The following is a 24,504-nucleotide window of genomic DNA, read 5'->3' on the forward strand; positions in this document are numbered from 1 at the left end:
GAATGGGAAACAAATACAGATAACAGACCAAAACAGAAACCCCAGAGGAAAGTTTTTACTTGAATATCTGCTATGTGATTTCAAGCTTGATCAGAAACTTTCTCAATGTCATGAGAGGCTGCATAGAGTATCCCTTGATCTCATGTCCTATTTCCCCAGAAGTTCTTTTGTATGTATTAAGGCTAATTTTGGCTCTTGGATACAGATTTGTGACTCTCCCTGAAGGGAACAGACCTTAGCTCTGGATCCAAAAGTAACAGATGCCATCAGTGTGAGTCACAACAGCCACAAAGTTTTTCACAAGCAATCATAATGCTGAACTAAAAGTCTCCCTCAGTGGAGAGGAAAATATTAATAGCTAAAAATTCAATGGCAATGTTCTCTTGAGCATTTCACAGCAGGAATTTTCTTCAGTAGGAATTGTGTAGTTGGCCTCAGATACAAGGGAAGTCTAATTTAGAAGTCTGTTATTAAAGATATATAGCAACACCACAGGGCACAGAATGAGATTTCATCTGTTTAATTTATACTGATTTAAGGAAACTTTGATTTGCTCCTTTCCCTCCCCATCATTCAGTTCACAAAGCAACCTGATGCTCTTGCATTCCATTTCCAGCATCACACACGGCATGAACCATTTACTTACAGAGGCTAAGAAACCCACCACCTTCAGACATCATCACTTAAGAACCAGTTTAGTGTTTCATCAGTCTCCACAGAGTACCAGACCCACAGAAGTGCTGACAGAAGTGGCACCAGACAAAATGTAAGGACAGGAATATGATGATAGCAGAGAGAAGCAGCCGAAGCAGAGAGGAAGACAGTGCCAGGAAACGAGGAGGTTGGTGTAGGGCTTCTTACTTTTAAGGGGTCCTCTGGGAGATGTTGCAATTGAACCCCTCCCTCTGGCTGTGTCTCCTTCTCTAGCTTCCTTTTTTGATTCCTCTCCATCCAAACATCATCGAAGCTGAAGCACTTATAGAGGGCTTTAGGTCTCTTCCTCCTCGTCTCTGGAATCTCCTTGGCTTTTTCATCTGGAGCAAGGAAGGAGAGCCTCCGAGCTTTGCTCTCCAGAGTGGAGACAGGGCATGGGGATGGTGGAACCCGGGGGGGCCTCCTTTTGCGATGGGGAACCCATTTCTTATTTGGCCTCTTTTCAGGTGCCGTTTGACATTGCTTTTTAGACTCCTGTTTTACAAACAGCAGATGAAAACACAAGGTTTGTTGGATGGAAATTTTGTTTGCTTCAAGTCAGTTTGAACAGAAGATGGAAAAGCTCAGTTATTCAGCCACAGAACTACTCAGAAGAAAATGCTTAGGAGTACTCCACCCTGAAGCAGCAGCTCTGCTATCCTTTGAGAGTGTGATATACACTCCCTCCACACAGGACAGTGCCCTGTTCACCCTCACCCTAAATCCATATTACACTAACATTACCACCAAGATTTAGGTCACTCTGTCTGTATAATATTATTTACAAAGACAGACGATGTCGCTGAAAACAGAAAAATGACCTCTTGTCTGTTTCTGGTTTTCCAGCTGTATGTCACTTACACAGTGTGAAAAGGCTTTGTAGATGCCTGCAGGTCTGACATATTAAGCCCTGTGCTTCCCGATGTGCTCTTTACACTATCCATTTTATTTGCTTGATGCTGGGCCAAGAGTAAGGAATTGCACTGCTTTGCCCTTCGCTGTCATTTGAGTGGTTGCACAAAATTACAGCTTTTATACTAGAACAACTTGAAATCAAGGGTGCCCTGAGGCAAGCAGCTACTACTCCAGGTAGCATCAGTGTTAGAGTCAATAATATTTAAGGTAGGAGATAACAACACTGGGGAATGGGTGAACTCAGGAGTCTCATGACAAAAAAAAATGCTGTATCCTGACAATAGTATCTGTCCAGTTTCTCACAGATCATTTGAAGAACCCAAATAAAACAACCCTCAAAGCATTGCAGGCACTTCCTATCTATTTTCAATTAACCAACAATTCCAGATCAATTCTTCTTTGCCCCTGGTAAGAGATGCCACAGTCTAGAAAGATCCTGTGAGAAAGGTGTTTTGTGCCTAACCCCACCTTACTGGAGAGGAACAAGGAGAAGAACATGTGAATTTGAAACCTGGACATTTTAGGACAGTTTGCTCTTGCCTGCTGAGTAACACAATTATGCAAGTAAAATCGTGCCATGAACAGATTAATTAAACATGTAGTGAAGGGCCTGACAGATGGGCAAACTGGTAATGGTTCTGTCTTGCTGTTTTCAGCATAAAATCTTTGTCCTGGATGAAACCTGGAGAATGTTAACCATTAGCAGGTAATGAGAGAGGCTGCTCTGTGCTCCACCAGGCTTAGCTGAGTTACTTACCTGAGTGGTAGCCAGAGGTGTCCAGGGCAAGCTGATCCAGTGCAGTTTGGCACAGCACTAACACAGATAATGCTGACACAACTGGAAAAATACCTGGCTGGGTCTGGGAATACATACAAATCCCCATACTGGAGGGCACAATGGGAATTGAACTCAAGAGCTTCACAATTACGGATTTGTTTTGCACTAATGTCTTTACTGATGTGGAACAGAAAAGAACTTTCCTTCAAATTCACCAATAAACTGAATTTTATGACCTCGTTAGGAAGCAACACACATAAGGAAGACCATCCTTAGCGTACAGATGATAATTATTTTGGAAAGGCTTAACACTGCAAATATATATTTGCCCAATGTATTTTGTATTTTCAGAGATTCCTGAAAATACAGCTTCACTTAAAAAATTGAGGGTGCAGTTCTACTTCAGTTCACAATGTCATGAAAATGGAAATAAATAAAACCCTATCTATTTTAATAGATTAGATGTTGTGTTTTGAAAGCTGTGACATTTACATTAATTTCGAGGCTCCAGCTACATTTGTCCAATTTTAGATATCTTATTCTGCAGCCTCCAGAAGAATCGTGAAAATCATGCTGTTTTTATATGTCTTAGATACCATTTAAATTTTTTATGGTTTTCTTTGAATAATTTAATCTAGCAATCAATTTAAGTAATTATTTATTTGCTCCTAATGGTTACATTATAGCATGTGGGCTTGCCTTTTCAAGGCTTTACACATGCTTCATCTCTACACTCTTTTCTAGATATTCTTTTGAGCTGTAATTTTCAGGTCAATGGTTTTATTCATCCTCTGAGAGGCTTCATCTGTTGACAGTGTGTATAGTCCAAGTCTTTTGCTTTTTCCTAGCCTGCAGTCTCTTGTTTGGAACATGGTGTCCAGTACTAAGTTTGTAGGTTAAGCTGGTGCCCATGAAAACAAAAGATTTTCGAGTAAAGCAAAGCACAGAAGGGAATAAAGCTAATTCTCTTCCCCTTTTCCCCCCAGGAATTCTGATACTACAGCCCTCACTTCTCAAACTGCCACACAAACACTTCTTTGGATTCGAGACAGCACTAGATAAAAACCCACGCCAATCAACCAAAACACTTTCATGTGGGAATATGTGGGGAGAGGTTGAGAGAGTTGGGTTTATTCGAGCTGATAAGAGGGCACCAAAGGCAATATAAGAGCAGTCACCAGCAATTGTATCTTTACATGGATGATGGATCCAAAGTCTTCTCAGTAGTGCCAGACAAAGCCACAAGCCAGCGGCTTGGAAATGGCAGAATGGAAATGGCAGCTTGGAAAGTTCTTGTTGGGCATTAGGAAAAAATTTTCTGAAGAAGCATGTTTCCCAGAGAGGCAGTGAAACCTTCATCAATGGAGCTTTTCAAGACTTGTCTAGATAAAGCCATGGTTTGTTTGTTTCTTTGTTTCTTTGTTTGTTTCTACACAAAAAATAAGGAGTTTCTATAAAAAAATATGGAGAAAGGGTAGGATAAGACCATCTTGGAGGCTGTCTTAAAAGTTTAATATAAGCTGAGATGTGAGAGACAAAAGGCAACAGCAGCAAAAGCTGTGCAAGGCTCATTTGAGTTGAACATGAGCAGCCCTCAGCTGTTGTGAATTGATCAAGAAGTTCTGGATTAATGAACTACCTGAAAATTGTCTACTCAGGGTATGCAGAAGTTCATACACTCTCTCAAGTGCCACTTTCAACAATCTGCTCAAAAAAAATTATCCTCCGATTTCTTAATGTCAAAACTCATCAGCAATAATTCTGAAAAAGTAGCATGATCAAGGCGTGTTCTGGGATCTCAGTTACAGCTCAGTCTCAGTCACCCTGAGGTGTTGTGCTTAGCCACTGAAAGAGATTCCTAAGCTCCCAGCCACTTAGAACTTGGGAAGTCCTCTCTGGGATTAAAAGCCTACTGACAGAGGAAGTCCCTGCTTTTAGAGGTCTCAGCCTATCAAGAAATCCCTACTGAAGATACAGTCTGTTCCATGAGATCCAGCCTATGCCAAGGTTTTAAGATGTTACCTGGATTAGAACACGACACAACCTGAAAAGGAGACCCTGAATCTGTAGTTTGGGGGTTTTTTTCTGTCTGTTGTAGAAAAGGCAGAAAAGGACTTGTAGTAGCAACCAAAAGGTAACTTATGGTGACTGCAAAAGACACATAGTACTTCAAAAGACAGCTACTCATTGTCTAAAGAAATTTTAGATTTTACTTCTTAAAAACTGACTGCTAGCCATAGGAATTCATTTCTTTGTTGCCTTTCACAACGAGAAACTTATTTACTATACTCTAGTTACAAGGCTTGATTCTGCTTTAAGAGGGGGTAAAATCCAGCTTAAAACTGGAGATGAGCACAGGGTGATGACTGTGTGATCTTTAATGGTGGTGTGATTGCTCCATTCCTTCGGGTTTTTGTAGCAAATCCTCCCTTTAAGAGTGCATCAATTCACATAGTCTTGAACAGAAACAAAGAATGAGTAGTGTTACCTATCTTAGACCAAGAGGAATATTTATACACTCATTTAACCAATGAGCCATTGAGCCATTAAAGAGTTTCACTGGAATTCCTAAACCATAGTAAAACAAAAGACTGCAAACCAAATCACCTCCTGATCATTCCCTGACAACAACTCACCTCATCTCGGAGCATGTCACTAATGGAAGAAGCTGTATTTAAGCTGATCTGGGATTGACTGCTTATGCCACTGTCATCCCTCTGGTAGTCATCCAATGAGTGTAAGAGACTGCCTCTGGGTTTCAATGTCTTTGGTCTCTCAGGAGCCTCCAGATTGCTTTCCACTCCAGAGCTGTTCCCAAGAGAGATCATCGAAGTGGCACATACTCGCCCAGGATAATGGAAGTTCTTGTGTTGAGAAGTGGATCGTGGACTCTGAGGTTTAGGACTCATAGGCCTACAAGGCATGTCTTTACCATCAGAATTTGAGAGCTGGGGACATGATGGACTTGACTGACTAAATGCCAGCTGCAAGTCAGTGGGGCTAAATGGAGATTTCATCCAGTATTCCTCTAGAGAAGTATTTAAACTGTTGCTCAGAACCTCCTGCTGTTCATCACAGTCTGAGCTCTGTGAGTATCTGATACCCAAGTCATGGGACTGTATTCGTCTTCTCCACATACGTGCAGGTGAAGGGACATCAACAGGCTCCATAGAGCTGTCAAAATAGTTGGAGTCTGTTGAGGAGCCATTATCTGTTTCTGTTTTTAAACAAGTGTGTCCGTTGGAACTATGCTGTCGCTCTACTGGCGTTAACACATGGGCACTGGTTGCATTAGGACTCTCCTGTGTGGATGATGAACTTGCTGAGACAGGCCTTTTTGGTCCATCTGCCTCCTTGCTTTTTAGAAAAGCTTTCCAGGCGCTCTGGCGAAGTTTGGCTTTCTCCTTTTCATTTTTCACTGATGCTCTTGAGCTTTGCTCGGTGTTTTCCTTTTCTGGACATTTGGACTCAAATAAGCTTGAGAGGGATTTGTGTGCCAAGGCCAACCTTGTCCTGAACTTCTTACCTTCAGGGGTTTTGTTTCTTTTGTGTTCATTTTCGGGGAATGATTTTCTTATCCCTGAATGCTCCACAGGTTCACTCTCATTGTTTTCAGATGAACCTGAAACTTGTCGATCTGCACCTTCCATCAGTATCCGACCAGAGGCAGAGGCCTTCCTCAGGCTCAATCTGTTGAATAATCCTGCAGGTTTCTCATAAAATAAATCATCGTCATCGGAGTACTCAGAGGTGTAACTTTCCTTCCTGTGGAAGACTAAACCAGATGAACAACTTTTGAAAGACAGTAAACTTGCAGTGTCTTCATCATCTTTCCCAGCATCCAGTTCTTCTATCTTTACCTTGCTGCCAAACAAACTGCTACCTCCCTGATTTTCTAATGAGGCAGGCTTAGTTTTCCTGAAAGATGTCATTTTTGAGAATACTAAAAACCTGGAAGCTTTCCCACTATTCTCATTCTTTGTTGGTTTTTGTACAGCTTTATGAAGACTGCTGTTACTTCCCAGGATGTGGGATGAGTTCTCATCCAATTCCTCGCTGTTAGTGCTGCAGGTACTTAGATTATCCAGGCCCAGCATGAAAGTGTTATGGGTCTCCCTGTTCAGAGACTCATCAAAGACATCACACACATCTAGACTGAGTGCACCGTCTTTGCTGGGACTAGAGGTGTCCGCTGCAGGAGAGCCCTCCTTTCCTTCCCTAGGAGAGGGTTCTTCACAAATTTCTGCCTTCGAGCCATTACAGCTTTCATTTCCTTGCCTGCCTCCTGCTTGTTCAGAGACAGTGCTGGGCCCTTGAAGGCCAACATCAGCACTGTCTCCCTGACACAAACTGCTTACACTGCTGCTGGTTTCCAGTGTCACTGCACTAGTAACCAGTCTCCTTGTTCTGCAGGGCTCTTCCTCAGAGACCTCAGAGACCTTCACACTGCTTCCACTGGGTGATTTAATGAGTGATTTTTCACATGGATCTTCCTGACTTTCTGCAATAAGTTTATCACTGCCCAGTGGTACAGCAACATTCCTGAATTCTACTTTTGCACTTGCTACTGTGGAATTACTACAGGTGAACCCTAAGGATGAAACTGCTTCTGTTTTCTCTCTCTTCTCTACTGAAATTTCTGTTTTTACTTCAGGTTTATCCCTACCAGAGAGTACCTCTGTACTGCCAGGGATGAGGTGGGTGGCCAGAATTTGTTCTTCACAGTTACAACTTTCACTCTGAACTCTCTCTGGCTCATCATGAACTTTGCTGACAGTATGAGGAGACATCAAATTCTTGCTCACTACATTTCTCAATGTTTCGGCTACCACTTCAGTAGGAAGGTTATCATTCAGTGTTTTGGACTGTAATCCTTTCTCCTCTACAGAGACTATAATTAGGGCAGGCTTTAATTCCAGAACAGTCATTAAGTCCCTTCCCTGCCTTATATAATTTGATCTGGGAGTCCTTTCAACAACAAAGACACTCTCTTCTTCCTTTCCTTTATGAGTAGGATGTTCACTTGTTCCTGGCTCTGAGTGGCTCCTTAAGGCACCAGTTTTGCAACTTGTATTTTGTTGCATTGACTCTTCATGCTCTATCCCACTGTCACTGCCATTTGGTTGCATTCCACTTTCCAGGGCTTTCCAACCAAAGCCAAGATTAGAAGAATCATCTGCCCATCTTTCTCCTGCCACAATCTCTGTATCTGACAGTTCAGATTCAATGCCATTCTCCTCCAAACATTTGTGTTGTATTCCACCATTGGAAACACAGTTTACAGAAGAATCACAATCTCTGCTTTCCACAACAGCAGGAACACCCACATGAGAAGCTGCAGGGTTCTCAGTGTCACCAGTGTCCGATTCAACATCAATATCACATGGGAATCTGCTTGCTTCCAGATCTCTTTCAGCTTTATAGTCATTGTTTTTCATAAGTTCTTCAGTGTTTATGACCACTGGATCACAGTCCAGAGCAGAGGATGTCTCCTTTTGGTTTGGATTGCACTCACAAGAATCACTCTGTGTTAAGCTGCCACCACAGGTACCAGCAGGCTCTGGGCTAAGGCCACACGTCTCTGATTTAGAGTGCAAATAATAATCAATGCACTGGGGAGAGGCTGCTGGTTGAGAAAGTTGACACTCCTTTGTGCCTGTGTCAGTATCAAGAAGAGATCTTTTAATGCCACATTTGCTCTCTATTTCTATAGCCTTTTCAGGGCTTACAGGTACCCTTCCTAAGTTTTTCCAAGTGTATTCAAAATCCAGCCCTTGAAGATGTATTCTGGAACAGGACCATCTAAATTTGTCTGTCAGGTGAATACAGCTCTCCACACATTCTGTCTCCCTTTGAACACTGATATTTTCAGGTACACTGTGCCATGTTTTACTTTCTGTAATCACTGACCTTGTGTGTGGTAGCTGAGATTTTGGGTTGAAGCAACTCTGGTAGAAGAGTGAATCTGATGTCAACATGGTCTCTGTACTTGCATGTTTTATCCTTTTACCTGTAGTTCCTTCACTGTCAGCTGAATACCTCCTGCTACATTTTATACTGGACATAGACTCTAATTCACACTTACAGTCAGATGTCTCAGTGTAACTTTTACAGTTAGGTCCATTTGTTTCAGAATGAAGATTAGGCAAACTGCAGCTTGGTGCTGCATCTGACCAGAAGGAAAATCTCTGTACCTCAGGAAAAATCAAAGAGCTTTCTGAGTTTGCTTTGAAACAAGCAATGTTAAATACTGCAGAATGTTCCTTCAGTCTTGCAACATCATCTTCTGTAAGTACCGAGTTGGTACAGGACTGTACTTCCCTGCTTTCTAACTCTGCCTTACTTTGCAGCGCTGCTACAGACCTTTTATTTGTCTGTGATAAAATGCCCTCTTCACAGACTTGGCTCTCTGTGATGGAAATACCACTAGATAACGTTAGCTCTTCATTACCCAATTCTTCACCCTCTAACTCTGCAAACTGTATGCAAAATTCAGTTTTGCTTGGTGCTTCTTTTATTTTGGAGGACAATTCTAGCTGTACGTGCTGGGTAAACTCTGGTTGCCTGGAGCACTTCAGTTCACGGAAGGTTGTTTCTGCCTTTTCTTTGGGAAGATTACAGCACAGGGTTTTTCTTTCAGTAAACAGGCAGTTTGAATCCAAGAAAGCATTCCCAGTTACATCACTGGAAAGGGATTCTGTGTCTGATGCACTCTCATAAGGCTCCGTTTTTACATCTGACAAAGATCCACTCTGATGTGACACGGTTTCAAAATAATCTTCATCTGTTTCTTGGCTGGATCCACGCACCTCCAGTTCTGTTGTGCTTGGGGTAGAAGAACTCAGATCGTCTTCAAACTCTCCTTCACTGATGTAGTTTTCAACTGGCTGTGGGGTCTGTGAATAAACAAAAATTATTAGTGAGTTAGCAACGACATCCTACAGCAGCAGGGTAACATGAATTATTATTAGAAAAGGGACTTCAGAACACAATTAATTTAATACATACTGATGTCTTTGCAAGTTATACTTGATGTCTTACTTCTTGATGGTCCTGAGGTCTTTCTATTTCTTGCTTGTTTTTTTCTTTAATGTTTCTTAATTAACCTTTTTTTTCATTTTCATATGTAATTATGCAGAGGCCAAAATTTTACTTTTCTCTGTATCTTTCATAGCCCATTATGAAACACTTTTCATATTCAACTACATCAAATGGAAATCATCCCTTGCCAGTAGATCTAGAAACTCCAATGAACACATCTTCAAATCTGAGGAGGATGTGTATGTGAAAAAACCTGGGAAGTAATTATTAGTGTCTGCATTACAGAAATGTGGAATAAATATATGCAGAATAACTGCACTTGAGTAATCAGATATTACCCATACCAAAACTTGAACCAAAGGTGAAAAAAGCCTTAAATCTCATTTTCCAGAAGGCTTGTACGAGGAGCACTACATGGATCAGTTATCAGAACACATCCAAATCATTGGCTCTGAGCAGAAGGATTAAAAACACACCGTCGATATTAGGAAAAGTTTTTGTCACAGACAGCTAATGCTGGGAGAGCCTCAGTCTTCTTTTCTTCAACAGAAGTCTGGATATTTCTCAAGTTTGAAGCAGAAAATGAAATCGCAGCAAACTTTCCTGAGGTAAAAATAGTACTTGCTGTCTGTCAGCTTCAGGTTCAGCTACTGTCAGTAGTTCTACAAATGTACCCAACAAAGATACTTGGCTGATTTCAGCTTCAGTCCATTCATATCTAGAATGAGATGCCACATAAATAAAATTGGCAGCCTTTAACCCTAATGCTGGATGCCTCTTTACCCCAGTTTTGGTAACAGTTCTCACAAGAATGATCAGCATATTTTAAAATCTGAAAATTGAGATAATAAACAATGAAAGACTTTTCTAAAAAAAAAAAAAAGACAAACTAAACCAAAACAAACAACAAAAAAATACCAGAAGTGAATGGCATCCATCAGACTCGAACACATGCTTGAGTTGCAAGCTTTAGCTTGAGTTGCATGTCGCATTCACCAGGGTCACAGAGGAAGTGTGATTCCTCATATGGGAAGAAAAATCACAGATCACGTCAAAGGACATATCACAGAGTTTCTGATTTTAGACTCCAAAACATAGTGTGTAAATTGGAAAAAGGAAGGCACGAGTTATTTCCAAATGAGAATTTCTCAACAAGAACACTGGTATTTTCTCTTGGCAGAAGAAGGAAAATACAAATTGAATGGAAGAGACAAAGGGAAGAATTCAGTATTTCAAAACAAGTCCAAAAATCACTTTTGAACCTGTCCAAATTGCACTGCAGTGGCAACATGAGTCACATAACCAGCAGAGCAATGAGTCCTTTAGTGTGTGCAATCAGTGATACATGTAATTGAGGTCCTCCAATAATGGCAAATCCCATGGTCCCCAGGACAGAGGTGACCAGCAGTGAGCAGCAGAGAGCAGCATTTCCCAAAGTGTGAGCAGTTGGTTCACACAACAGTGAGTGCAGCAGCAGCTGCTCAGCAGTAACAGCACTGCCTCTTCAACACTGTTCTGAGCACAAACTTACAGATGGCAATAAACTAAGATAAAAACTATTCAAGCAACTAAAAGCAAAGTAATGAAGATGCCCAACTGTTCTCAAGGATAATTATGAATTAAATGTTTTTAAAAATTAGGGCAGAAATCTCTTACACTTCATCCATTATTCCAAACATAGCTATGTCAGGATATTCATACTGTGACCCCTCCCAAATTAATTATTTTTAATGGGTTTATACAAAATGATGCATTTCAAGCAGAAACAGAGGCCCCAAAATTCCACAACTTGCGGGAAATAAGGAAACATCTTCTAGGTATGAAGGGCACCAATTAATGTCAAGCACCACTCTTGGACTGGGCCCAGGACTGAACACAAGCCCCAGTGCTGCTAAGGAGGAGAACCAGTGCCAGGATGAGCCTGGCAGGGCCAAGTCTACCAGATGTAGCATGGGATGGAGCTCCCCTGAGGAGCGAGAGGATGTGGAAGCTTTGATTTCCACCAAGTCTAGCCAAGTCCTCTGCCTAAGAGGGAGGCCTAGAGCTCACCTATGGTAAACATGACATTCATGGGCTCACTGAACTTCCCCAATGACCAGGGAATAAATCCTAACAGGGCCAACAACCTGCCAGTGGTGCCATTTGTATCTTCTGCAGGTCTCTCAATGTCTCTGGGAGGCCCAGAGTTAGCTCTGACCATGTGCTCTGTCATCTGTGGTTTAGTTTTCCCCCAACCTGTAGTGTGTGTATTTTGTTAGGGTTTCTGGCACTACTTCTCGTGGTGTTTTACTGGGCTTTTTTTCTGTAGAAATTGAGCCTAAAGCGCTCAGTCAGAGCAGAAGGGGAGGTTTACAATGGACTCTGACATAGCCCTGTGCTCCCAACACAGACAATCACAGGCTCGAGAACTGAGCAGATGTGCAGCAGTGATTCTCAGCGAGGCTGCCCATTAGACAGCAGTACTCATGCCTTTAAGTTCCATGAGATTACATTGAGAATTTCAAAAGACAAATTATGGCTCTTTCCTGGGAAGGGTTCTTGAGAAAACCCTCAGCACCTATGGACAGGGTTGCTTGTTTATACATCTCCTCAATCTCAGAGCAGATAAACATTTGGAAGACAAGGGCCTAGAATAAATGCAAAAAATAAGTTCCAAAATAAGGCTTTTGTACTTCACAAACAATACACAAAACACAGCAAAGCTCCCCTGCTTTTCTATTGCATCTCTTTTACCATCTCTGAAATGTGCCAAGAAAATAGGATGAAATTGAAGTTACTGATCTGTCTTGCTGTTATTGCATGTAGCCACATATAATCTCGTCCACGTAGTCACCAGAAAAATAAAACTTGTGACTTTGATGTGTGATGACCTTTATCTCCATAAAATAAAGTACCTTACATCCAGATTGCCCTCATATGTGACATTTGTTCCCATGGGCTAAGTCACTCTTGTCTTCTGAATATTTTTCATTCGGAAGGACAGTCAGGTATCATTTTTTCTCTAGATCAGATTTAGTATTTGAATAATTTTCTCACACAATATTATATTGTAGCAATAGTGAGTTTCTCAGATATTGTGTCTCCCTAATTTTCTCTGCCTAACACTTGGCAGGAGAGGTTAAACAGACAATTGTATTACTTACAACTAGTCTTTCAAGGAAGGATTTAATCCTTAATTTTCACAACCACAAAAAGAATCTGACCATTTATATGGCTTTTTCTTTTACTTTGAATGCAAGTTCCCTAAGCAAGTCTGACTTGCTTTCCCACTCACTCAGACCTGACCCTAGTTATCACCTCATTTCCAGCTCAGGGAACATCTGAACAGTTTTTCCCTGAAGTCAAGACTACATGAAAGCATTTTCAGTTCATCTTTCAAAGGATCCAGACAATTGTTTTCTCCACAGGTGATGGTAGCCACTCTTGAGTTGCTATCAATATACATTTCATAAATCTCCATTCACACCTTGTTTGACTGGAAGGCACAGCCCAGTGTCTTTGATTTGCAACGGGAGGAGACTAAAATGCAGTTCCCATTAACAGGTGAGAGCAAGCCAGCTGTCCTCTCTGCTCAATGGGCCTCAGCCCTGCTCAGCAGGGAAAGGAAATGTGTAATTCCCAGGGCAGGCACAAGGGAATCATTTACAGGAGGTCTCATCCTGCCGTGTGCTCTGAACTCCTACTGGTGCCAGTACAGCCAGGCTCAGGGCACTCAGTATTTGGCTGTAACTACTTCAGTACTCAAGGCTGGGCTTATCCACATGCTGTCTCTCCATTACTGTCTCTGAGAAGGGCAACACTAATAAAGCCTCTTAAAAAGTGGGGAAAGAAAGAAAGATAGACAAAGCTAGTGAATGAAACTGTCCCCTGCACTGCAATATAGGATTGCCAACACAGCTGCTTCAGGCTTCAGCTGTAATGTTGTCTAGGGTAACTTGTACTGGTTTAACTCGTGTCCTATATGTTTGAAAAATAAGCCAAATGGAGCTACTGAAATGACTGAGTCTCTGGAACTCCTCCTTGGCTTCTCAGGGATCCTGACTCAGTTTCAAATTCTTAACTTTTCATGACAGCTAAACGGTAAATATTTGAGGCACTCTAACATGGTGACATGAAACTCATCCAGCCTCTGTGTAATGAGAGCTGTGAAAAGCTGAGATTTTTCTACAACCAAGTAGGGACTTAGGTGGCCATGAGGTTTGAAAAATGCTGGTCACTGAACTGTTATTGCCACTATGGATACCCTGAGCTGAGGTCACAGAGGAAAAAACAAAGTTATATCCAGTACCAGGACAGAAATAGCATTTGAAACACCCAGTTTCTCCTTTTTGTGACTTTGATACACCTCTGCTCTGAAAGGGACAGTCTTGGGGAGAGAGGGAGGACCCTGGCCTTAGGGCCTTGGTCTCTCCGACTGGGCTGCCAAAGGTTGCCCAAGATAATGTTACTTCTAGGATGTTACTTGGATGTTTGCCAGGTTGTAAATGCCTCAAAAGATCTAAGATCACCAAGCCTTTCCAGAAGAACAGTCACAGAAATGTCTTTTCATGAACTAAATTATGTTCTTGGATTAAAAGCAAGCATGGCACAAAAAATGTTCCCTTCACAAGAAGTTTTGTCACAGAGGTCAGAAGGGGTTCCTGGCAATGATGGAGCACAGCTGGCATCCCACAGAACCAGTCTCACTACCTCAGTCACAACAGAGCTGTAACAAAAAACTTCACACGTTTGGGGAAAAGATACAGACCCAGAATAAATGGTCTCAACTTACCTACACTTTTCCATGCTTAAGTAAATGCAAAGCCTGTCCAGAAATCCTTAAAGCAAACTGGATGCCAGTCAGGGGTTGGATTATACATGGTATAAAGAGACACAGGCCTACCTCAGGGGAACTTTGTGTGGCAAATGAATTTGCATGTAAAGGTTTATTCTCTGAAGAGAAAACAAAATTCTTTGGGAGAGCCTTCCCACACCCCCAGAGCTGTGTTTTTCAGGGTTCACATAAAACAGAAGAACAGAACTTGTGAAAGGCTCTTAAATTAATGGTGACACAACCACCCCTCAAAAAGCTGCCTCTGGGAAAGGATTTCAGACAGGAGGTGACAGTGCAGGGTACAGTGCAGTAGCTGCAACCCACCCCAAATCCCTCTGCACTGATCAATTGTGGCTGGAAAAATGACCCAGCAGAGATTCAAATTAGAAACTATACAGAAAACATCAAATAAAGTAGCCACATAAGGTCCCCAAGGGTTCAAATTATCTTCTTGATCAAATCCAGATACCCAAGCTCTTTTGTTAAATTGCCTTTATTTACTACTGTCTTGTAAAAACAAACCTTGTTACACTTAATGAGAAAGAAGTAGATTAAAAGACATTAACTTCAGACAGAATTTTTGTTTCTTAGTCAGCAGAAAACCACTTTTACTGAATTGCCTGTCATTTCGGTGGATATTACAGGTGCTACAGATGTTTATAAAGAGCAAACCAGCATGAAGAAGAGCAGATGCAGCACTGTGCCTTGATGAGGACTGCTGAGCAGGGATGCTGTTGTCAGCAGAGGTTCTGAACCTTCAGACTGATTCTGCTCTGTGCATAAATGGCAATTTGACAGGCACTCTGAAAGGCACTACAAATGAAACCCTCTGCAGGTACTGGGGAATGTGCTCTATAACCACTGAATGATGACATTTTCCTTGAAAACATACTCAATTTTTGATGCAGGACACAAACATTTGCATCTTAACTGCACTAGAGGAAACAAAATTCACAGATGGATGAGAAAAGCAACTCCCCAGGAGGTTCTTGCTGCAGTGCAGATATGTATAGGCATCCAATAGTAATTTTGGCACTAAGAAGTCTGGTGAAACAGATGTTTTGTTAATCATCTATACACAGCAATAGCACTGTTCACAGGGCTCTCAATCCTAAAGTGGTAACATTTTTATATACAGAGCCATTTATGCATAAAGTCACTAAAACAACCTATTTTCCACATCTTTTCCACAAAAGATGGATTTTTCATTGTTCCCAAATGGCACAGTTACTTTTCACTAAAAGATATCCCAAAGCCAGTTGTGTTGATTTGTGAGAACTTGCACTACACTAATAACTACTGGCATGAGGAAACAACATGTGGACATCCACTGCACATCTTGCTCTAGTTGTCTTTAGTGCCTTCACTGGAAAGCCTCCAAATGGTTAAGCAAGTCCAAAATCATCAGGACTAGGTGAGCAGTTGCATAAGGCTGTGGCAGGTACCATCACTCGAGGCAGTAGTGCCAGGTGAAGGCAGGAGGGAAGAGTTGGAACCAGTGGCCAAACAACGCACAGAATCAGTGAAATATCTGAACATCACAACAGCACCATAACTCCCAAAACTTCACTGTGTTCCCCCACCCACCACCAGCTTGAGTGTTCTGTTTCTGCTCAGGGAGTGTTTCACCATTACAGCCCTGATTAACCTGGCCTCAGAGGTCATCTGGGCCTCCACCACGGTGTTGTCTCATGACACTTGATCAGTACAGGAGTGCAAGAGCAGAAAAATACCACAGGCAGTGGGCCCACTGCACTCCACGCAGCTTCTCCAATTCCTTTCAACAAGCCAATTCCAACATAAAAACACTCTGGCCCAAAGCCAAAACCAGCATCTCCCCTTTGACACTGACACCCCTACTAGCACAGCGAGCTTAGCAGAAGTGTCGGCCAAGGTGCCGGGGATCCCAGAGTGTGTGATCTGGGAGCCATCTAGAGGTGGCAGCGGCGCCTGGCCAGAGCACTTTGCACGCACAAATACACGCTGCCCCTAATAAACACAGGCTGCGTTCCAGTGTCTCACTGTGTTGCAGGGCAGGTGTCTCACCATCAAATTCCTCAGCTTTAGTTCCAAACAGATAGGACTGCCCAGCAGATGAAGAGGTGAGGCAGTGAGGAGGCATAAAGATTTCCTGCGGTGAGATAAGAAGATAAGTATGCAAGATAGGTTATTTGTACAATATGATTGCACAACACTGAAAAGTTCATGGCTCTCTATGTCTTGTATTTGTGGTTTATTTCTTCCATTAAGTTTTACAAGCTGCAGTTTGCACCAGAAATACATTTTTCATCAGGGCAGCAATATGAGACATAACTATTATGAAAATATTTGTAGATTTATTCTCACAAACTGACAGCTGATTTGTACCAAAGAAAATCCTACCTTTCAGCCAAGGCACTAACTGTGTGGGTTCACTCTTGAAATGTAAAGTTTAGACTGTATCCATAATTAATATTGTTACTGTTCTGAAATATAAAAAGATCATTTTTTCGTCAATATGGCAATATAATATGTCAAATAAAATTTGGAACACAAACAGCTAAAACTCAGACTCCAGCAATTTCCCTGCTGTTGGACGCAGTCTGTGACCATTGCACTGACACACTCCCTCTGCTGGCAAATCTAAAGAGACAATATCGCTTATTGCTTCATTGTGCTTCTGCCTTCAACACAAGGAAAGCTTATATTGTTAGATGGCTGATTATCTTTTCATGAAAGCTGGGGTTTATTTTGCTTGCCTCATAAAACCAGGTCAACATTCCTCCTCCTTCACACCCCTTCTCTATTTTATTTTAATAGAGAAAAGCTTGGTACTGTCCCAGCAAAAGATAACCAGAAGTTCATGTAGAAGATAGAGCATAAAGATATGAGCAGATAACATGGCTGCTCCCATGAAATGGGGGACTAAGCTTCAGTGCTTTGTACTAAAAATGAAATCTAACACACTTGGCCACGAGGAAGCTCCTGCCTCAGAGTCATAGAGCAAATGTTCCTCCATCTCTGTGTAAATTTTACCATTAACCTTTCTCCAAGGCAGGTGCACTTACAGGAGGTAGAAGCTGTCTGGCAGAAGCACCACTCAGCTGTGCACAGACCAAAAGTCCTACCTAGAAACTGTGTGAGTCCTCCTCCAAAGACAGGGACCATGCTGAACTCTTGTGCTACGCAGCTCAGGAGCTTCGAGTACTGACATCCTTCAAACAGTGGAAGTTTTTATACTCTTTAAAAGGTCATTCTGGCCTGCTACTCAGCACTAATGTGCTCCAAATGAACACAACACCCACAGTTATCTTCCCTTCAGAGTGTTTAAAGGTTTGACCACTTAGCTGAGTGGGAACCCTAAGGACTCCTGGTCAAAGAAATGGAGACTTCTGCTCCAGAAGACCAGGCAATAAATGCTGTGATGGTGTGTCCTTCCACCATAACTTTGCTGCAACTACATTTTTGTGACTGCACTTTAGAACAGACATATTTACCTTTTTCAAACTCAATTCTTTTTTTTTTCAGACTGCTGTTGAGAAATTGTAGAAGGAATACTGAGTTGAAGGAGTACAAAGACAGCAAATATTTTAAAGACGGGGCAAACTTCTCTAAAGTAGAAAGCTATTGGAAAAAAAGAGACTCCACTAAAGACAAAGAGTACCTTAAGAAATCCCAAGTGTATATGTGCACATATATGTAGCCACAAGACATCCACTGATATTCCCTCAGTTATCATCAATTTGGCATTCAAGAGCGGAGCTACACTGAAATTGGAAGTTGAAGGTCATGAGATACATGGCTTGTTTATCTTACAACCACTCTAACCACTCAGCCCACTTTTAGAACCATAGTCTTTCTTTGCTTAGTCAAGAATTTCAAATCCGTAGAGTGTTAATTCAGAGTGTTAATTAAAAGAGGACTCCAAAGGAAAGGGCCTACATGAAGCCTAGGAAATGCAAGGCACTGATTGATACAAAATCCTGCCTTTCTTGACTTCCTCCTGCCATCACTGGAAACATCACTATGAGTTGCCCAATACACTCAGCTACTGCAGCTCCCTCTTCATTGTGTTGTTTGCTTTTGAACTAATGTTTTCTGTGGTCATGCTGGTCCTTTTTATCAGCCCTGCTGCAACATGATTACACCAAGCACCCTTCCTCTGGCACATCCTACTGCTGAGTTCCTAGGATGCTGCAAGGCCCATGACCTAATAGTGCTGCATAAACATGGTGAGAGTGTCTGCCCCATAGTGTTTAATTATGCAAGATAGAGGGAAGGAAACAGGGAGAGGGAGGAAGTACTATGTTTATTAACTGGTTCAGAGTAAATGACTTGCTCTAGTCATACCAGAGCACCTGCAGCAGAGCCAGACTTTCAACCATCTCAGTTCCTGCTCATTAATTTTATCTTTTAATTTCCCTGTTGGGTCTAATAACTCTCTGAAGGTTGAGATCTCCCCACACAGAATACTGTGTAAATAAAGGAGAAAACCTCAAGGACAGTAAGGAAAGAGACATGAGTAAATGCTGTGTATATACATCATCTGGAGCCTCTCTGGATTGCCAGCACAGAAATGCCCCTAACACAATTGTAGACTCTTCCTTATAGCATTTTAAGGAGGCATGATGTCAAAGTGAAGGCAGAAGAGAGATTGGCATCAACGGGAAAAAATAAGTAGGAGTCAAGAACGAAAAAGGAGGAAAAGTGTAATACCATATTTTGCATCGTTGAGGTGATTTTAGCTGGGCTCCAAGTGACACTCAGTGAAACATGCACCCCTATTAATAACAGAAGCATTATTTTTTCACATCTCAGTCTAATACAAATGCCATTACTGCATGTTCATGCTCTGCTAACAAAATCAGCCTGGGTTTTGATAGTCAGATAAGACTTTTTCTTCCTTTTGTTGTCATGTGCTTCGTCTTCAGGTTGTCTCCTGGTCTATATCACTCCATGTGCATAAAACACACGTGGCTTCCCCTCCACAACTGCCCCTACTGACCTTCAGTAGTTGCTTCTTGTACATTTGCCCTGCATTTGGGCTCTGGACTCTTGCAAGTGTTACACAGACAGAAACTCAGAGGACAGGCTTTGCAGCCAAAGGCAGCTCCTAAAAACTGACAGCAGGAGCCAGTAGAAAACTGAGCAACATGGGAAGAAGGATGATTTTCAGACATGGGACAAGGACAGGCTAGGTTCTGCTCATGAGTTCCGGAAGTGAATTGAGTCCAGCACAACTTTGCATCCTCACATCTTATTTGAGTTTAGCCTAGCTGGGTGACATGAGATACTCCAGTGCCAACAGTCTGCTCACTCCCTTCCTCCTCTCTCCAGAGTGGTTGAAAAATCTTCTCAATGAGCTTTTCAAAGCAGAAGAGATCAAATAACATGCCAGCTTATACAAAACAACAACTTTCAAGGAAAACTTAGCTAGCAACCCTGTTGCAGAGCAAGGATTCGGCTGCCTGAAGTTGTGCCATTTGCAAAGATCTTTTTTGCCCACTGTTTCCACTTCTCTCCCCACATAACAGGCAGTAAAAGGGCTATTTACAGGGATTTTTAAATAGGCACAAGAACTGCACCAGCACTAGGCCTGATCTGCAGCCGATGTTTGTGGAATCCCACTCAGGCTCAAGTTCTTTCTCTGTCCACATGGCACAGGCAAGGCAGAGCAAGCCTCTCGTGCCGAATGCCTGCCGGGTGGCAGACACACTCTGAAGCTGAAGTGTGCTGCACACTGCTGCATGTGGGACCAAGCCATTCGGCTGCTGGGGCTTAGGAAGTGGCTCACCTGCCTTTTTTCTGATGCAGCTGCTCATTATCCAGCTTAATACCTTACTTCTCCTTTGATCTTGGACACCTGATTTCACATCTGTTCCTTCTCTGTGTAACAATGGCAACACCTCCAGACCTCTGAGCTGCACTGTAATATCAGATTAAGTGACTGGGCAGAGGAGAATGAAATCTCCTGACCCATGAGATGAACTGAGGTTGCATCAGCCCAGCCTTGTTTTTCAAAATCCACAAGAGTTGTATGAATCTGTGACCAGAATGCCCCCTTCTCTCTGCAAGATCCTGCCCTTTCTCAGGAACCTTTTATCCCAGTGATGATGACTTCATGTGATGTCCTTTGATTTGATTTAATTTGGATATAGTCACTCACTACACAGGTGAGTTAGTGTAGCTACCAGCTGTGCTTTTGCCAAGAGACTCCTGTCTCATTCATGTAAACACCTTCCAGGGGTCTTCTGACACTTCCAACAGTGCATGTGGCTAAAACAATAGCTACAGTGGCATGGGGAACCTGAGCTTGGCACAGACAAGGTCTCAGCTGGAACCTTCAAGACAGCTTAATGTATATCCTACATCAGGATACATGGAGCAAGTGGTAATAGTCAAAAGAAGAACTAGAATTATTTAGGATGAATCATTGGGGAAAGGTTGAAAATATAGTATGTATCCCAGAGAGAGAGTACAATGTGAAAACGGTCTTTAACTGCTGATACAAGGCAGCAATCTTCTTTCCAAGTGTATGACAGCTAAAACAAGATTTAAGGGATTTAAATTGGAGCAGATAAGACTGAAGTTAAACAAAATCAATAAACCACCAACAGTATGGATAATGAAAAACTAGGACAGATTGCCTAGAGGATATCATGGAACCATCACTTTCTGTCTTTAAGTACAGATTAGACACACCTGACAGGAATGACACAGGTAGAGGGGATCTTCAGTGGCAGGACAGATGAGAAGATCTTTTTTGGCTCCTTGTAACCTTCTAATCCAGTAATTAGTGTCTTGTACATGCTTATTAATCTGTTTTACCACAATACACAGGCCAGGGAGGGATACACTATTGTAACAGACGTGACATGGAAGAGCAGTCATGAGCAAGGAGCTCCTGCAGCAATCCAGATTTACAAGCAGCCCATATGCATGTACAAGGTGCAGAGCTCAGAAAGGACCCAGGAATGTCCACTGATGAGAGGAAAGGTCTAGAAAATGTGACATGAGGAAAGGCTGAACAACACCTCTTGCTTAGCCTGGAGAAAACCTCACAGTTCAAAATGGCACATACCACCTACTCCTTACGATTTAAGCTGTTTATTTCAAGCCTCAAAGCTGCAGTATGATAAAAAAGGCATCCAAAGGGACAGAAATTGTCCATATCCTAAGTCCTTTGGCACAATCCACCTAGGCACATCTGCCCTACCCTCTGAGTTGTGCCTCTGTGTCATGGAAAATGTATATTATGGTGGAGATTCTTCCACCGACAGAAAGCATTTTATATCCCTAACCAGAAACACAAATTATGCCCATTTAGTTCTTCAGGAGGGAGGAACTGATCCTTGTCCTGTCATACCTGTGTACCACCAAGGGGGATTCTAGGATTGCAACAAGTGTCCATTTTGGCTTCCCTACACTTAATCAATGAAGCAGTAATTAATTTTTTTGAAACAGAAGGAGCAGAAACTGCTGCCCCTGAAAAGTGTTAACTACAAGAACATGTTATTAATTGGTTCAGTGGGAAAGACCTGGCTTCCCACATTGTAAGGTTAGAGAGAGGGCTGGAGGACGTGAAATGAGGTCTAATAAATTGTGACACACAGTTTCTCCAACTTGGCAACATGCAGAAAGGAGAAAAAGTCTTGCAGAAGAAAATCCAGGGCAGCAAGATCATGAGCAGAAGGCAGGAGTGAGTATGGTCACACCAAGTAATTAATTCCTTGGCTGTTCCCAGGTTCCCAAACTGCCCTGTGTATCTCCCCAGGTATTAGCAAATTACTTCACATGGCAAGGAATACAGAGTGAGATGTGAGCAAGATCCAGTCACTCAATCCACACCACAATTCTTCACCTAGCCAGTGCCAACTTGAATGCACAGAAAGATCTGAAAGCTTATCAGAGTAGAGAAGTATGCCTTTTAAGCCAGAATCCAGCTTTCAGGACTGTAGAATAAGGAATACAGTAACTACAGCCTCCTACCTAATGATTTTGCTTGGCACAGCACTGACTTAAAACCATCACAAGATCAGAAAAACATCTCGCAAGAGTTGTGTCTCATTTCATACGCTCTTAAGGTCAGTTCAAGAAAAATTGAATGAACATCCAAAATGCTGTAAACTTTGGTTAACAAAACAGAGCTCAATTTTGCTCTTAACCACAATGATCAAGTGACATTTAAAAGGAAACAAAAAGATGCAAATCATAGATTTTCAAGTCTTTGAAGATCCTGCTGGCACTGCCTCAGGTCAGAGTACTTCTCACTGCAGCCCATTTCCCTTCAGTCAGCCTTTTCACTTGCTTCAATGCTGAATACACAAAGAGTACCAGACATTTTTAGCCTCAATGATGTTTTCATTACCTGTCAGGAATAGCACTAATAACAGGCATTAGAGATACAATATTCAATTGTTCAGGACAGTCTAAACATTTAATTACATTATGGTAGCTAATCACAAATAATTGCCTTAGGGAAGGCAGGGCAGCTGTGAAGGGATGCAGTTTGTCTGTTCAGCTCATGACAGAATTCAGCAAGGACAAAGTAAGAAGCACTGGGAGAAATGTCTTCAAACCATTCACAAGCTGTATTTCCTCTTAGTCTTTTAGAGAGGAACTACTTCAGCTTGCTTCTGCACAGCCCTGAGATGATCACCTTGTTTGAAAAGAGCCTAATTCCACATCGACTGTGCTTTTTGTTCTCTTATTTTACTATCATTTCTGCTAACATTTGTCCTTTTATTGGATCTGGCTCTATCAAGTTTCCTTATTGTTGTTTCCTTTCTTCCTAACCCTGTTACATTATCTTACACAAAGGGTTAGTTCCATTGCTCTACCAGAGAGAAATCAAATAGAGGGTGATTATCAGAACCAAAGATGCTGAAATAATTTCTTTAATGAAAAAGAAAAGAAAGAAAACCAACCAACCAAGCCAAACACACATACATTAAAAGAAAAAAAAAAGGAAACAAGATAAATAGGAACTGATCCTGCTTCCTCTGCCACTATATAGAAGTAGGAAGTTTACACTAAAATAGAGCAGAATACTGGAGAGAGAGAGATGTTACAGCAGAGCTTCTTTGACTCAATCTTATTTGACAGGTACCTCAGATACAGACACACTCTATGATGCCTACTGGCCTGTCTCCTTCTTATATGGCATTATGATCTTTACTTACAGATATCTGTATAAATCTGATGCTCCATTACAGAACCATTTCAAAGCACGATGACAAGGAGCAATGGAGGTTTCTACAAACCTAAGCTCTTACAGAAGTGAGTTCTATTCCTATGTGTTATAAAGGATTGAGAAGATTTTCCTCCGGAAGTAGACAGCCTCATTTAGTACCAATCTGAAAACTCCATTTATAACATTACTTCTCTGCCAGGTGCTTTAGCAGAAGCCTCCACATCAATACACCACACCCAGTGCAGACACTGCTCTTACAATTATTAACAACTCACCCAAAGCCTTCATGCAAGATTTAAGTCTTGCAAAAGAGAAAAATCAAAAGTCAAGAATGTAACACCTTCATTCCAGAGAGGAAAGTTTTCCACTTTAGTGTTCAGGTACTGCAGTATAACCTGGCGAACTGCAACTTAGCTGAGAGTTAGGATTCTGCATTAACAACAGACCCAGTTTGAATGGTCGGGTCCCAGGCGCCATGCCTAGTTTTCTGTCACTCTTTCCCAAGCACTTTGTGATCAGCAGCCTACCTGGATGTTCCTGACTCTCCTAGGGGTTGTATTTGAAGTGGCAGGACATCTCACTTGCCAGCCCAAGTGCTGTCTCCTCATAACTGGTGCAGATGACATTGGGCTGTGACAAAATGGGATGAAACGATTTTCCTTCTCTTGATCATATTTTGTTGTGAGGGCAGGAGGTCTTTTCTGTCTCCAGCAGTACCACTGATTGCAGCAATTATAATTTCTCATCTTCCAAATTTTACTAGTGCTGCTGCAGTTTTCCCACTGCTTTGTCAGAACTGAAATAAACGCAGGGCAATTTTTCTGCAACACTCTCTCCATCTGTGATCCCAGCTCCACTTCCTGGGCCAGAGTCAAGGTATCAAGTTCCATCGAGAGCTTCTTCCGAATTCGCCCTTCTGCTGCTTTGTCAATTAGCTGTTCCAGGATCAACGCTTCCTGCCAACAGCCAAAAGCACAGACTGATGCCAATTCTTGTAGTGCCGAAGCAAAGGTTTCACCTGGCATTTGTTCCTGCTGCCTGAACTGGAACCTCGGTAACACCATACTCTGTCTGGGATTAATGTGCCCTGAA

The 24,504-nt window shown here is 42.0% G+C and overlaps 1 protein-coding gene across 1 annotated transcript in view; it reads right to left on the minus strand.

The window, feature by feature from the left end:
* Positions 1-24,504, minus strand: part of ARHGEF4 (Rho guanine nucleotide exchange factor 4) — a 224,102-nt gene that overhangs the window by 120,959 nt on the left and 78,639 nt on the right. The window contains exons 4-5 of the mRNA XM_069024316.1: positions 5,023-9,282; positions 862-1,188 (exon numbers count right to left, since the gene is read on the minus strand). Of these exons, the coding sequence (XP_068880417.1) occupies positions 862-1,188; positions 5,023-9,282 (4,587 nt within the window). The remainder of the gene's footprint in view (positions 1-861; positions 1,189-5,022; positions 9,283-24,504) is intronic.

The sequence above is a fragment of the Aphelocoma coerulescens genome, chromosome 9 (assembly GCF_041296385.1).
Source record: "Aphelocoma coerulescens isolate FSJ_1873_10779 chromosome 9, UR_Acoe_1.0, whole genome shotgun sequence".
Classification (NCBI taxonomy): Eukaryota; Metazoa; Chordata; class Aves; order Passeriformes; family Corvidae; genus Aphelocoma; species Aphelocoma coerulescens.